Below are 14,792 nucleotides of genomic sequence, written 5' to 3'. Positions count from 1 at the left end.
AAATTACTAGAACAGTATAATTAATACTATTACTACTTTAATTACACGTATTAACACTATGGAAATATTTACTTTGTGTCTATATAACGAGCAACAGAATAAGGTAAGTCATATAAAACAAAACCTTTAAAAAAATAAATAATATTGTGATTAGGTTTTCTGTAATGAAAATAAAACCTCCTGTATAACAATAGGATCTAGTACGGTGTAGAACATTCGGCGCAAGTGCGGTAACCGCATTCTAATATGGATGTTGTAGTCAGAAAAAATATGTTAAACCTTCGAGAAATATACTAAATTTATAGACAAAAATACTTTTTATAAAAAGGATAACTCGGAATATAAAAACTATACTAATGACAATAATGCCACGTAAAATAAATCATTTAAGTAGTATATAAATAATTTTTTTTTGGATTTAAGAATGAAGATTCTGTTTGAATTAAGTATAATAATAATAAAACAAAATAAAAACTATAATTATAGCTTTTATAATAATAATAAAACAGTAAAGAGCATATGAAAATCGTTTTAGTAAATCTCGAAAAACTATTTTTTGCTTTCTAGCTTTATTAAAAATTTTCTTATCTTTCAATAAAAGTTTAAATTTTCGTCTTACAAGATTTTTTTTATTGAAACAGTTGGTGAAAATGAACAATAAGTTGAGAATTATTTATAAAAATGAACTGAAAAGATTGAAAAAAATCTGATCATTATTTAAGGTGGAATTATAGGTTTGATTGAGTATTAATACGTAATGTTTCATAAACATTGTGCCATTTGATAGAAACTTGTAAAATTACAAAGAAGATATAATTGTGCTAAATTAAAGTAGATTTTCTTTAGTTACAGTACCGCACCGTGCCTTCTTAAGATCTGATAATTTTATAATTGCTTTAAAAAGATTTAGTACTGTTTTTCGCGTAATCCAGTTATTTGGTAATAAAATAAAGTTTTTCTTGTTTATAATTTGCATATGAAATGATTAATATAAAAATAAAAGTAATGAAATGTCACGTGTCCTTGTCTATATTTCTAATATTTAGATATTGCAGAGAATAAAGATCGAGTACTATTTGAATTCATGTACAGATACCTACACATATATAGCAGTTTTTTTTTTTATTATAAAAGAAATAGTATAGATATATAAAAACTATTCTTCAATTTAATAACTTGCTGTTAACATATAATTCTATCTCATTAGAGAAAATATATAGAGAGAGAGAGAAAACATTAGCTTATAAAATTTTTATACATTTTATATTCAGTGTATAAGTTACAATGGGCTTGAAACAAATGTTCATATTCACTAATTAAACTACGACATAGCATTGTTTGTGGATGTGTATCCTTAAGAGGTGACCAATAAGAAGGCTTACTGAAGGTAACCTTGAACTTGAATGACAGTAACGTATTTTAGGAACATACAACTAAAAATATATCATATAACATACAACAAGGATATGTTTTTTCATATATTTTGTGAATCCAGAAAACTTGCTGCAATAAATAAGCCAAACGATTTAAAAATAGTATTTTTTGTTATCCAACTAACAGTTCATAATGATATAAACAGTTTTCTTAGTGATATTTACTGAAACCTTTTTGCTCTGATACTGCATAAGTTATTGGAAATTGCTGAATGCGTAGTTATCTATAATTACATTATATACCATGGTATAGTTATGGCAGAGGTTGTGACGTCATATTCTTGAGCCATTCCCCTCCGTCCATAGTTTCCCTTACAGTTTCTAAGCAATGACGTCATGACATATTTCTCCTATTGTATCATTGTTGGTTGCCAATTTTCTAAGTGTCATGTTAACATAACTGATTAATTCATTCCAACTCATCGTATTGTAGGTTTGTAATTCTAATTAAATTATAATATTTAGTAATAATTTTTGTATTATCTTGCGAACTTAAATAGATTGTACAGTTCCTACATTATTACGCGTCTTACGTAAAATAAATAAGATCATATTACCGATATGTTATTTACACTTTATTGTACACAACAAATATATAATAAACACTAATAAAACATATAATATTATGTATACTGAAAAGGAATTACAAAGGAACGGTTTTGTCGCCTAAAGGCGAATTATTAGGGTATCTTTTTTTTTTTCATAAGCTTACATAACAAAATTTACACAATACAGACAAATAAAGTTTTTTGTACAAAAATATCGGTTATAATCTTGTATGTGTAAATTAAGATCCTTGTAATGTCTTCCATTAAATTTATTTACTGTCAAAAAAAAAAGCCTTCTACCTGGTCTTATATATTAATATCAAATAAATCAACAGACATATATATTTTTATGTATATATCAATCTGATTACTTTATGTTTTTATATCTGACAAATATAACCATAAAGTTATATCGAAATCGATGAAATGTTACAAAATATAACAACCCTTAATCCTTGCTTTTGTTGTAACAAAAGTTAATTTTACTTTGTGTTACAGAATTTTATTTTAACAGATTTTTTTTTAAATTTTGAATCACATATATTTGTGATACAATAATGAACAAAATATTTTTCATATGTGTGATCTATCAATATTAAAAATAAAATTTAATGTTTTATTTTATATCATGACATTATTCTTAAAGCAAGTAAATTAATTTGATAACATCTCAGAATACGTAATGGTCTTCTTAATAAAAGACCTTGTAATTATATCGGTGACATTTAGTTAATCTCGGGATAACAATGTTGGGATAGAAAGCAAAACTTTAACAATAATTGGAACAAGTTTAATCAGAATTCCTTAATTATTTGTTGAGTGAACATCTATAAACAGCTAAGACACAGCTTAGCGACTATTACAGATAACATTTTATAAGTTCAATTCATTTCTTCCTTTATAAAACAATCAGTTGTAAATCAGTTAAGGGAAATATAATACAAAAATTTGAATGGTTTGCGCAGAAGTTTATTCGGTCATTAGAATCATATTAAAATTAAGGAGTTCACTTTAATAATACCTGTGCACTATAGGCACCAAAAGGAGCAGAATAGGCTAGGGGCGCTCTGTATGCTGCAAAAGGTGCAGCGTAGGCTGCAGCAATTGGAGCTGGGTATGCTGCACCAACGGGTAGCGAGTATGCTGCTGCTACTGCAGGTGCAGCTACAATGGGTGCGCTGTAGGCCACTGAGTGGATTCCGGGTTTGGCAGCAACAACAGCCAGGAGGGCAGCGAATATGATCTGTATAAACAAAATAGCATCTCATAAAATGTTATATATAAAAACTTATAGAATGAATTTTATGTCAATTAATTGTATTTATCTAATACTTTTGTTAGTTTGACGTCTTACCTGTTTGAACATTTTGTTTGTTGGTGTTGATCCTTTACTGAGCGATAGAATGGAATGATGTTTGACACAAAAACTATTGGACTTAAATACTCATGAAGGAAAAATATGCTGGACATGATTTGGGGTGTTTGTTAACTGACGCAGAGCGACTACCCTGCTCTGAATTCAAGACAAACATCTTGACAACATTAAGCAGAAGATAACCATCACTATTATTATTGAAATTTTTCTTCTTATTTTTTTCCATTTAATATAATTAATAAGTACATCCTTTTATTAATTTATTTAAATTTATTTTAGATTACTGTATTATAATATTAAACCTTTAGTGATATTTCTGTCTAGAATTGTATTATCGTTCAATTGACTTGAATTGTTTACTGCGTTAAATTAATTTATAGCATATACCATATCCAAAGTAATTATTGGGTAGATTTTTCTTTGTCATAGGCAAATCTTCAAATATGTTTTAAAGAATATTTTCGTAAGAATATAAAATAAAACTATGAATTTGTGTTATTACCAGTTGTGTCTGAATTTTTTTTCGAATAGACTTTGGATTGCTTCTTGGAGATAAATTAATGTATCCTGAAATATATTAGATACATCAATCACGTCGTAATTTCATATAAAATACATCTTTATATGTTATTCCTAAAGGAACCTCTAATGTGAATAAATGATAACCTTTTTATTGTCACGATGGGTACGCCATGTCAATCGAAAGTTCAATCTAAATAAGTTCTGTTATTTTGTGGGAAAAGCAATAAACAAACATACAGTTATCTACAGAACTTAATCTTATTTTAAACTGGTATCAAATATCATATACATATATAAATATAAGCCACAATTTTAATTTGACTGTGAAATAACTGTGCTCTAGAAAAAAAGAAATATATGTCCCAAAATAATTAAATAAATTTAAAATAAAAAAAATTGTCAGCTAGTGTTTAAATCATCCACTTCGAATGCTAGGCTCGCTCGTTGCGTCAGAGGTTAGCGCGCGCGTGTCTGGGCTCCGACTTACTATTGCACCACGCTGGAGGTCAATGTGCCCATTTAATGATTATACAGGTCATTCATGATTTTCCTGATCTTGATATGGTTCATATCGTAACTTACCGTAGTACTTTTCACAACTTTGATGTATTTATTGAAATGTGAATCCGATAAAATTATGATACTACGGCTAAATTTAACGAGATTAGGTACGTGGAATTGAAATATATGATGTAAATAAATGTATAGTTAACTTTATTATTATAAAGTAGCATATATATTTTTTTTATTTACATGAATGGTATAAAGATCTCCCATGAAATATATTATATTCTAATTTATCAAAATACATTTGAACTACGTAATTGTATATGTAACAATCAATAAAACTATACTTTTTCAACACTGCAAGATACTCTTGCAGGATAAACAATGTTATTTTTAACTAAAATCCCTTGAACCAATTATGTTTATTTAATTATTTACTATATATATAATATAATAGCCAAAACTGTGATCTTATTTATTGGTATATTAACAGATTTTTTATAGATTTATATATCATTGTATCAAATTTTTAAACGCTTGACGAAAATTTATTGTAAAAAATTTGTAAACTATATTGCTTCATAGGAAAGTTTTTAAATAGTTCAAGTACATTGTCTGCCCTTCAACTAGGGCACTAAGCGAAGGTTGTTGTTTTTAAAATTACTTCTCATCTTTAACGGATTCGTATCGAATATCAATTTAGAATTTCAATACATTTTATGTCATATAAATAATTGTTCATGTATTTTTAAAATTAACTTCAAATAAAAATATATTTTAGTTTATTTTTAGACCATCTCGTATTTAGAACATCTCTTTATAAGTAATTTTCAAATTATTTAGCTAATTTCCGTATGAAAAATATATTTTATTATTTTAATATGTAGGCATATAAAAAGATTATAAGAAATGATGTAATAAACTTTTTAAGGCTATTTTTGATAGCATGTTGGAGGGGAACTTTCATAAATTGTTGGGGCAATTAGGTCGTTTGTAAGTTTTTGCATTAAGTATTTTAAAGCAGTACCATTTGATGAAGGTCCGGGGTTGATCTGAGGATGGAGATGAGATACGGTCGAGAGAACTCTTCAACGATTAATTGATACTTTGTATTTCAGCTTTACTAATTTGTATCAATAAGAACTTTACAGATAAATAAACGGTGACTGTCATTAGAGGTCTGATGATGAAGACGAAGGATAATGCAGGGAACTTCTTAACGGTTTACAGTAGGTACCTTGTGTTTGGAATTAATTAATTTACATTGATGAGAACTTTGCACTTATATGGAATATAATGAAGGTCTGTAAATGTAATACGAATTGTTCGCTTTATTCAGGGCGAACAATATTAAAGGAAATAAAAAATAATAAAAAGGGAACATTCTTTCTTAAGACGGCATAGTTGATCTCATTCTATAGAAACGGCGATAAAAATAATAAGTAGAATTATTTTAAACAAATAAAAAAAAATTACTCATATTATGCTCATTATAATTTATTCATTAGAGTACATTGGGGCTGTCATCGTTATTTTTAATACTTTTTCATCAGCGAAGGTAGTAAGCGCCGTATGGTGAAGCATATGTGTAGGCGGAGTAGGCAGCGACTGGTGCGGTGTAAGGGGAGTACGCCACAGGTGCTACGTATGCTGATGATACACTATCCACATATGCTGCTGCAATTGGTTCAGAGTATGCCACGGATAGAAGGGGCTTGGCCGCAGCAAGGGCCAAGAAGGCGGCGAAAATGAACTGAAAAAGAAAGCAGGTATATATTTATAAAATGATAATTTTAATTGTGAATAGCGAAAATTTGCACAAATTTATCATTAAAACAATCTATTCGAGTCACATCCTTGCTATTTATACTTACAAGTTTGAACATCTTGAAATCGGAATGGTTGTTTCAACTGGGTTGAATGATGTTTAAAAGAGTTTGTAGTCAATTTTAAACTAAAGTAATGAAGGCTGGAATGACACTCGCCGTTGTCAACACGTACACCGAACGAATATTAGCCTTGGCAAAGGGGAAGGAAAGAAATAATATAATTACTACATCCTTATTTAGGATAGATGACAATTATGAATTTATACCCTCGTATATTAAAGCGAGATATGATTGCATTGCAAAACAAGGTTAATACTGGTATACGCGTAATTTTTAACATCCCGCAAAATAACTTACACTATATTTATATTTAAAAAAACACTGATAATTACAAAAAAATATTATTGAACACCTTTTTTAGCTGCCCACGGTTGCCCTATATTCTAAATGTGAAGTGCACAAATTTCACAAAAAAGCTTGCTTTAACAATTTAATTTAATTTAATTTAATCTTATAATATACAAAAGATATTTCTGGTCCACATCATTAGAACAAAGGTTTTCCATCTTTCACCTCATATTTTATATCATTCAATAGCTTTTATGTATATTTGTAAAAAAGGATTTTGAAAATTGTTAATTCAATTTTTTATAATGTATTTCATATTACGTTATAGACCTATTATATTTTTATCGTATTCCATAAATGTCTTAGTGATAGCAACATTATTTTTCTTTATTTGACTTTAGAATTTGTTAATTTAATAAAAAAATGTAGCAAAACAATTTTTCTCATCATTTTGATTGTAACAGTTATATAACATATTCAGTCTGAAATTGTATTTTATAATTCTTAGTTTATTAAAAATTATGAATTATAAAAAAAAAAATACATAAGTTGTAATAAATACATGTAATTTGTATATTTTTGACAGTATTTTTGCTATTTATGGTTCACACTCTAGTAGATTTGTTCAAATTGTGATATAATTTAATTTTTTTAACCTTTAATTATGGTTTTGTTTGTTTTTTTAAGCATATTGTTTATATAATATATAACTATACATTGAATAATAGTCTCAACATTTTCTGTCGACGTGATGTAAAAATATTGGATAATATTATCATACTAGTATATTTTACGCTTATAATAAATTTTGCTGGCTTAAAATTTCCAAAGCACTGGCATCACCCCATTCGGAGACTGCCTGAAGTGTAAAATTAACATATTCTACCGTGGCTTCTCTTTGGAATTCTATTTGACTTGACATCTGACCTGGATGGAATCCACTCTACAAATGTGCTATCATCTACGTAACCGAAAACCAATAATAAAATAAGTTAACTAGGTTTTATTTTTATGTCATATAAGGCTTTTTATTTTATTTATTATTTTTATGAACCGAGATATAATTTAATAAATTTATATTTAGATATGATTCATAATTAAGCAGTTTATTTTACGTCATACGTGTCCGAGTTTATTTTGACGTTGAAAACACGTTTTAATGGTAAAAAAAACCTTTTCTTTCTATGTTTATATTGAGTAATAGCATAATTTTTACAAGACTACTTTTTTTTTGCCAAAAGCTTTAAATTTCATGTATTCTAAACAGTTAGAAAATTGTCATTAGAAGAATTTAGAGAAACCTAACCTACTATATGAAGCTTTATCTGCACTTTTTCAAATACATACATAAAAAAAAATATTTACAGTAAAACGTAAATCTTTTATTCTGTTTTTGGTGTCACTGCATACATATCATGCTTTACAAACATATTGGGAACTCTATACAAACTAATAAACGAACAACTGTGATCTAGTATTGTAATTAAATTTATATAAGCAATGGGAACTTAAAATAGTCTCATCCATTTATAAGCCTTCCATAATAGTGTTCTTAAATGACGTGCATACTATATTGATTATTCTAAACTGTTATGATTGAATATACGTAGTGGGTGTGACTCTTGTATCTTTTCATACTTATTCTGTTTAGTTTTATACATTTTTCAAAATCATTAAAGTTAAACTGCATCAAGATAGTTTATAATTATAAATAAAAATAATGTTTAAGCAATTTTGGGGTTACATTTCAGGGATCAGGAATAACATACTTGCAGTTTTCATTAAAAATTTTAGAAATTTTCTTTTCAAAAATTTCCTTTTAAATATGACATAAGAGCTTACATTTCTCAAATAAGATTTTTTATGCTATATATCACATTAGGTTATTATGAATGGTTCGGCTTTTTAACCCCCGACATCAAAACGACGGGGTGTTATAATTTTGACTGTGTGTGTACGTGTCTGTCTGAGACAAGGGAGCTCCCAAACGGATGATCCGATTTTAATGCGGTTCTTTTTGTTTGAAAGGAATATCCGTCGAGAGTGTTCTTAGCAATGTTTGGTGGAAATCAGTTCAGGTCTTCAAGGTCATCATGTCGTTTGTTAGGTGTGATAGGAATGTTACACAAACAGTTTGCTTGCAAGCATAAGTGGCATCTGACATTTGAAACACTAACCTTTTGTCATAATAACTGCGTACTTTATTTGGGTCGGGGGTTTTATAATTTTTTTAATTTATCACTTTTATTTGTGCTAATTGACCGACTGTTAATTTTTTGATTGCATTCTATTTTAGTCCAATTCATCTTTTTAAATCTGATAATCAGATAAAAAAAAAACTTATTCCTGAAGCCAAAAAAAGAATGAATGCCATGTGCATTCTATTTTTATTTAACTTATCTGTAACAATCCTAATAATACTTCAGATTCTTGCTTTTCTGTTATCAGATCACCCTTTTCTTTTTTACAGAATTTTATAGTCCCTGAGGATTTTTAAATATTATGTTCTATTTTATTTTTGCTATTTATAAAAAAAATTTAAATGAAGACATCACATTGTATTGCAATTTTCTCTGATATTTTTTATTCAGGATCTTTTTTTGTAACAGTCAAATTTTTAATAATTAAAAAGAAAGTCTAATTAAATAAGTTTAATTTTGTTATATGTCTTTTTGCTAATCGTGTTTCTTATCCTTTCTGGTCTTATAGGAAAATGCTGTTTATCTTAAAAAAATATTAACCTAGTATAGGTTAATATTTTGTTTAAGATGTATATTACTAAATACATATATGACAAACATTGAAAAACCGTTTGTATTTCCTTAATGTATTATTTTACTGACAAAGGTACCGTCACACAATTAGACGTCCTTATACTATTCTTGTTATATATATTTCTACTATTCTTGTTATATATATATAATATATTGATTAAAGTGGAAATATCTTTTTTGTCTAATTTGGCGTTGATTTAGATTTTTTATGTAATTTCTTGTTACTGTGAATGGGCCAGTTGATCCACTTTGAAAAGATTAGATGGTGATCTAGAAACAAAACACAGTCTTGCCCTGAGAAAAGCGCTCCTACATGTTTTTTTTAGCCTTCCGATCTTTTGGCGTCAGTCGTCTTTAGTGCTGCTCTCGAGTCACTCTACACTTCACAAATCTGCTTCCTCCTATGGAGGATTACACTCGTAGTCTCATAAATAAACAGCAGTTTAGCTTGATACACAATGAAATAAGTGGCCAATCTATTAAAATATTCGTTTTTAGATCTTAGTTCCACTATTTCATATGAAAACTGAGGTCCCGATCTTCCTCTTCAACTTAATGTCGTCAGTGAATATGCTCACTGTTGAACGTTTTGTCTAATTATAAGGTTATCGTTTTGAGACCGATGGATTTCAGGTCTCTTTGCGTAACCCGGTGAGGAGCTTCCAAACAATTTATCGAAATTCCAGTTCCATATATCCCAGTCAGTAGAAAATAACCTTCTTCAAATCTCTTAAGATGCGACTGGTTCCCTTCTTTTGAAGTCAAGATGAAATAGCCCTGACAATGGCATTGCCAAAGTTAAAAACCTTGGTGTGATTAGAATATCTTTATAATAGGCAGAAAAAGAATTTAAGTACTGTCTATTGTTTATTATAACGGCTTGCTTAAACAGGTTTAGGTTCAAAATTTCACATTAACGACGGAGGTAGTATGCAGAGTATGGCGCGGCGTATGGGTATGCAGAGTAAGCGGAGTATGCCAAGGGTGCACTGTATGCTGAGTACGCTAGGGGAGCTGGGTAGGATGCTGCTACCAGTGGAGCTGAATAAGCTGCTGCGGTGTACGCTACAGGGACTACTCCAGGCTTGGCGGCAGCTAGGGCCAGGAAGCAGGCGAAGATGAACTGAAACATTATAATAAATCATCTATGAATGACATGAAACATTTGTAACACATAAGTAATGCACAATAAATGAAATTTTAATAGTGAGAATTTACACCATATTTTAATAAATGATAGGTATAGTTGTTTCTAAAATTATAAAACTTACCAATTTGAACATTTTGTAGAGTTTGTTTATTGTTTGTGTTGTTAAAGATGAACGGTGAAGTATGGTTTGATGTCGATTGTTGAGCACCAAGCCTTTTTATACTTTAACTTTAGCCTCTTATGATGAAACCACCTTGAGACACATGCTCGGAATTTTAAAACTATTTTGAACGAACGAGTGTGAATTGTCATTGAACGAGTGTGAATTGTCATTTGATCTTTTTTCAGCCTTTACACATCACTGGTGTAGGTTGATTTTTTTTTGTTCGTATAAAGCTTTATTTTTGAAGTTTTTAAAAATGAGTATTTTAATTACAAAGAAATTGTTTTGATAAAATGGCAAAATCTTCCTTGGTCTACATCTTTTAATTTTCCATAAAACTGCAGGTTTTGTAATTCAATTATAACATATTACATTAACGCCTTGTAATAAGACCGCGACAGTTTCTGTACAGAAATGTATTTCCCTCAACTTACTGCTGACAATCATTATTAATTAAATATTCAAAGTCATATAGAAAATAAACGTTAAACTAGAACTTTGTGGTATTTAATTATTTCTTTTATATTGTGGTGAAAAAAGAAACTAACAAGAAAAAATTCAGAGGTAACTAAACATTCTCTTATATCCAATTTATGAGTGTATTTGAAAGGTTTTGTATTGGCATACAACGTTCAAAGTATTTTATAAGAATATAGCGACTGTTTGATTTTTGTAAAAAATAATCATGATTGCTTTATCACAAGTCCGTATGTTGAAATGCATTTAATTGAATAATTATTTTTTTTATAAAATGTATTCGTTACTTTTGTCAAGTGTTCTTCATCAAAATTATTCTTTACAGGAACATAATTTCAGAAGTTTGTCTTTAAGTTACAAATTATTCAAATGGTTTACAAGTCAAATAAAATTATTAGTATATTTTGGGCTCCGGTAATTTAAACAATTATTACGGATGGGCGATTCAACAAAAACATCGTAGCATTAAAAGTGACATCTAATATTTAAGGATATATAAGTGATTCAGACGCGAATGATATAAATAAATAGAGATGAAATGTGAAATATGGTTTCTATAAAAAATTGATAAATAATAGATGAATAATATTAATATTTGAATCAAAAATTCGGTACGTTATTTGATATATATTAAATTAATTGAAATTTTTTCCAAAATAATTGTTACGATGAAACGAATTCGGAACTAAGCACTTTGAAAGAATTGATTTCTCTCATACCTCGGATTTGTTTACAGATAAAGGAGCTGAAGCAAGTTTAAAAAAGTTTTGTTATTGTTAAGTTTATTATGTTCATTAATATATGTGATTTTGTTATATATATGTATATATATATATACAAATAAATTTCACTTCAAACATGTTTACATCACACCTTATTGATTTGCTATTTTTGATACGAAAGTAGTGGTAAGAGTTCAATAATTAACGGGTACATATCTCGAAAACTAAAAGTATTTGACGAAGTAATGCGTTCTTACCTCGTGAATTTATAATTTCTTTTAGTTTTTTAAACTCACTCGATGGAAATTGGTTTTGTAGTTATTCAATTTGTATTATTTGTACTTTAATATTTCAAAAGAGGTAATTATCAATTTCTAATATAAAATTAAATTAATATTAGTATTAGTATCTACATTAAAACGGTATATTTTTTCCTCTCAAATATATAGGTTTCAAACATTTTTATGTCTGTTACGTACGCACTACATATTATAAAATAAATGAACATCGCCGGGGCAACATCGTTGTATGGATAAAATATCATATAACGAGTGACGTCGCTGACTTCGCGGAACGAACAGCAAGCCGTGTGAACCAGCAGATTCCTGATACCACACAAGCTATGGAATGGTATTGCGATCCTAACATCGGGGCAATCATGTAGTCTTAGGTATAGGTTATAAGTTTTAATGTGTAATTTTTATTATAATATACATATAAGTAAGTTATATAATTTGTCTACCTTATATAATTTGCCTTTATCCTATTGGTTATTTACTGTCGGTTCAATACATGTATACAACCTTTGCTATAAAAATGCTTATATTTAAAAAGTTAAACTTCTTACATTACACTTCCCTACCTCAACGAAAACTTGATCAACAGTTTAGTAACAAATATAGTTTCTATATTAATTCTGATTTAAAAATAAACAATAGTGAGGCTCATATGTAAATAAAATATAAATATAATAAGATCAATAGACAGTTTTAATGTCTTTTACATATCCTTATATAGTGTGTAATTTTTAAAAATATACGTTAAAAATATATATGATTCTGAACGTAAACAAATTAGATTTCGAATAATTTAATTTAGTATTATTTGTGTTAAGAGTATTTGTCTACGTAATTTACAATACAGGCTGTTAAAAAATTAATTTGAAAGACTTAGCGTCCTAAATGAAACCACTCTAGTAGTAGTATAAAACATCACGACTTCTGAGAAAATCAGGTCGATTTTCGTAATACAAAATTTTTGTTTAATTAAGAAAAAGAATTACATTCGTTAAAGTGTTTTTGAAATACATCGGCGATTTTTTTTTATAACTAAAAGCGTTATGTTATGATTTAAACAAAAAAATATACCATTATAATGACTATTCTACTAATTTGAAAAAAATATCAACTAGCTAAGTTAAACATTATACTGGTCGAATAAAACTCATAAAAAAATTATTTACCTTTTTTTTTCAAACGGTGATTCTAATACAACAAGATTTACACTCGCGTACGAGTCGCGAGACGAGGCACGAGCCGAAGCACAAGGTGAGAGTGTAAATAATCGCTCGCGGCTCGCCTCGCTTCTTATCTCGTGCCTCGCAGCGCTCGTCCGGAGGTTCAAGCGAACGAGGTGTGATACGAGACGAAACACAAGACGAGGTACTAGGCGAGAGTGTAATGTAGTATAAAAATATAATAATTGAATTAATTGGAGCAAATAAAAAATGGACCTAAATGGTGTTAAAATTATGTATAATGAATACATAACACTAATTTTGTAAATATATCCAAATTTTTGCTAATGAAAAACGATACATAAATATCAAGTAGCGGCCCTAGTCCCATAAAATTTTCCAAAACTAAGCACACGTAAATAACGGATAAGGTGACTTATCCGTTATTTACGTAGACTCGATGTAGCATAAATACAATTGACGATTTTCTATGACTTCGATTTGTAAAAGGTTGTATAATAACGAATATGTATAAATAATAATAATGGTAAGAATAAAATTGGTTAGTACAGAAATAAAAGTAGATTAAGGTTAAAAAACCGTATTGAATTTTGAAGGTTTCTTTATAATAAATACTGTTATACTTATTGAAAAACTTCAGTAAATATTAAAAAATTACTTTGAAATTTATAACAAAAATACGTAATAAATGAAAATTTACAATAAGCGAAGTTTCAACTTCACAGCCTTTCAGATATATTTCTTGAGATTGAAATATTTGTAGGGATTATTATCTCAATTATTACTAAGCTATGCTCCGATAACTTCAATTTTAATTAATAGATAAAAAGATTTCAAAACTTCATTCTAAACGCAACAAACATAAAATACAAATAATTAAAAACAGTTTTAATATTTCCTTTAGTTTATTATTCGATTTAGTTTATAGTTCGATCACACATCCTTTAAAATTTCACATTAACGTCGGAGGTAGTATGCAGAGTATGGCGCGGCGTATGGGTATGCAGAGTAAGCGGAGTATGCCAAGGGTGCACTGTATGCTGAGTACGCTAGGGGAGCTGGGTAGGATGCTGCTACCAATGGAGCTGAATAGGCTGCTGCGGTGTACGCTACAGGGACTACTCCAGGCTTGGCGGCAGCTAGGGCCAGGAAGCAGGCGAAGATGAACTGAAATATTATAATGAATCATCTATGAATGACATGAAACATTTGTAACACATAAGTAATTCACTATTATTATTTAATAGTGAGAATTTACACCATATTTTAATAAATGATAGGTATAGTTGTTTCTAATATTATAAAACTTACCAATTTGAACATTTTGTAGAGTTTGTTTATTGTTTGTGTTGTTAAAGATGAACGGTGAAGTATGGTTTGATGTCGATTGTTGAGCACCAAGCCTTTTTATACTTCATCTTTAGCCTCCTATGATGTAACAACCTATTGAGGCATGTCGTGAATATT

General features: G+C 28.8%; 1 protein-coding gene across 1 annotated transcript; it reads right to left on the bottom strand.

Annotated features, from left to right (window-relative positions):
• Positions 1–2,934: 2,934 nt before the first annotated feature.
• LOC116772642 (vitelline membrane protein Vm26Ab) lies at positions 2,935–3,471 on the bottom strand. Its single transcript, XM_032664885.2, has 2 exons — positions 3,336–3,471; positions 2,935–3,224 (listed from the first exon to the last, which is right to left on the bottom strand). The coding sequence occupies exons 1-2, from the start codon at positions 3,345–3,347 to the stop codon at positions 2,988–2,990; spliced, it is 249 nt and encodes an 82-aa protein (XP_032520776.2). The 5' UTR covers positions 3,348–3,471; the 3' UTR covers positions 2,935–2,987.
• Between the last annotated feature and the right edge of the window lie 11,321 nt (positions 3,472–14,792).

Source organism: Danaus plexippus, chromosome 12 (assembly GCF_018135715.1).
Source record: "Danaus plexippus chromosome 12, MEX_DaPlex, whole genome shotgun sequence".
NCBI lineage: Eukaryota > Metazoa > Arthropoda > Insecta > Lepidoptera > Nymphalidae > Danaus > Danaus plexippus.
The sequence above is the reverse complement of the archived record's forward strand: the minus strand, read 5'-3'. Positions and strand labels throughout refer to the sequence as shown.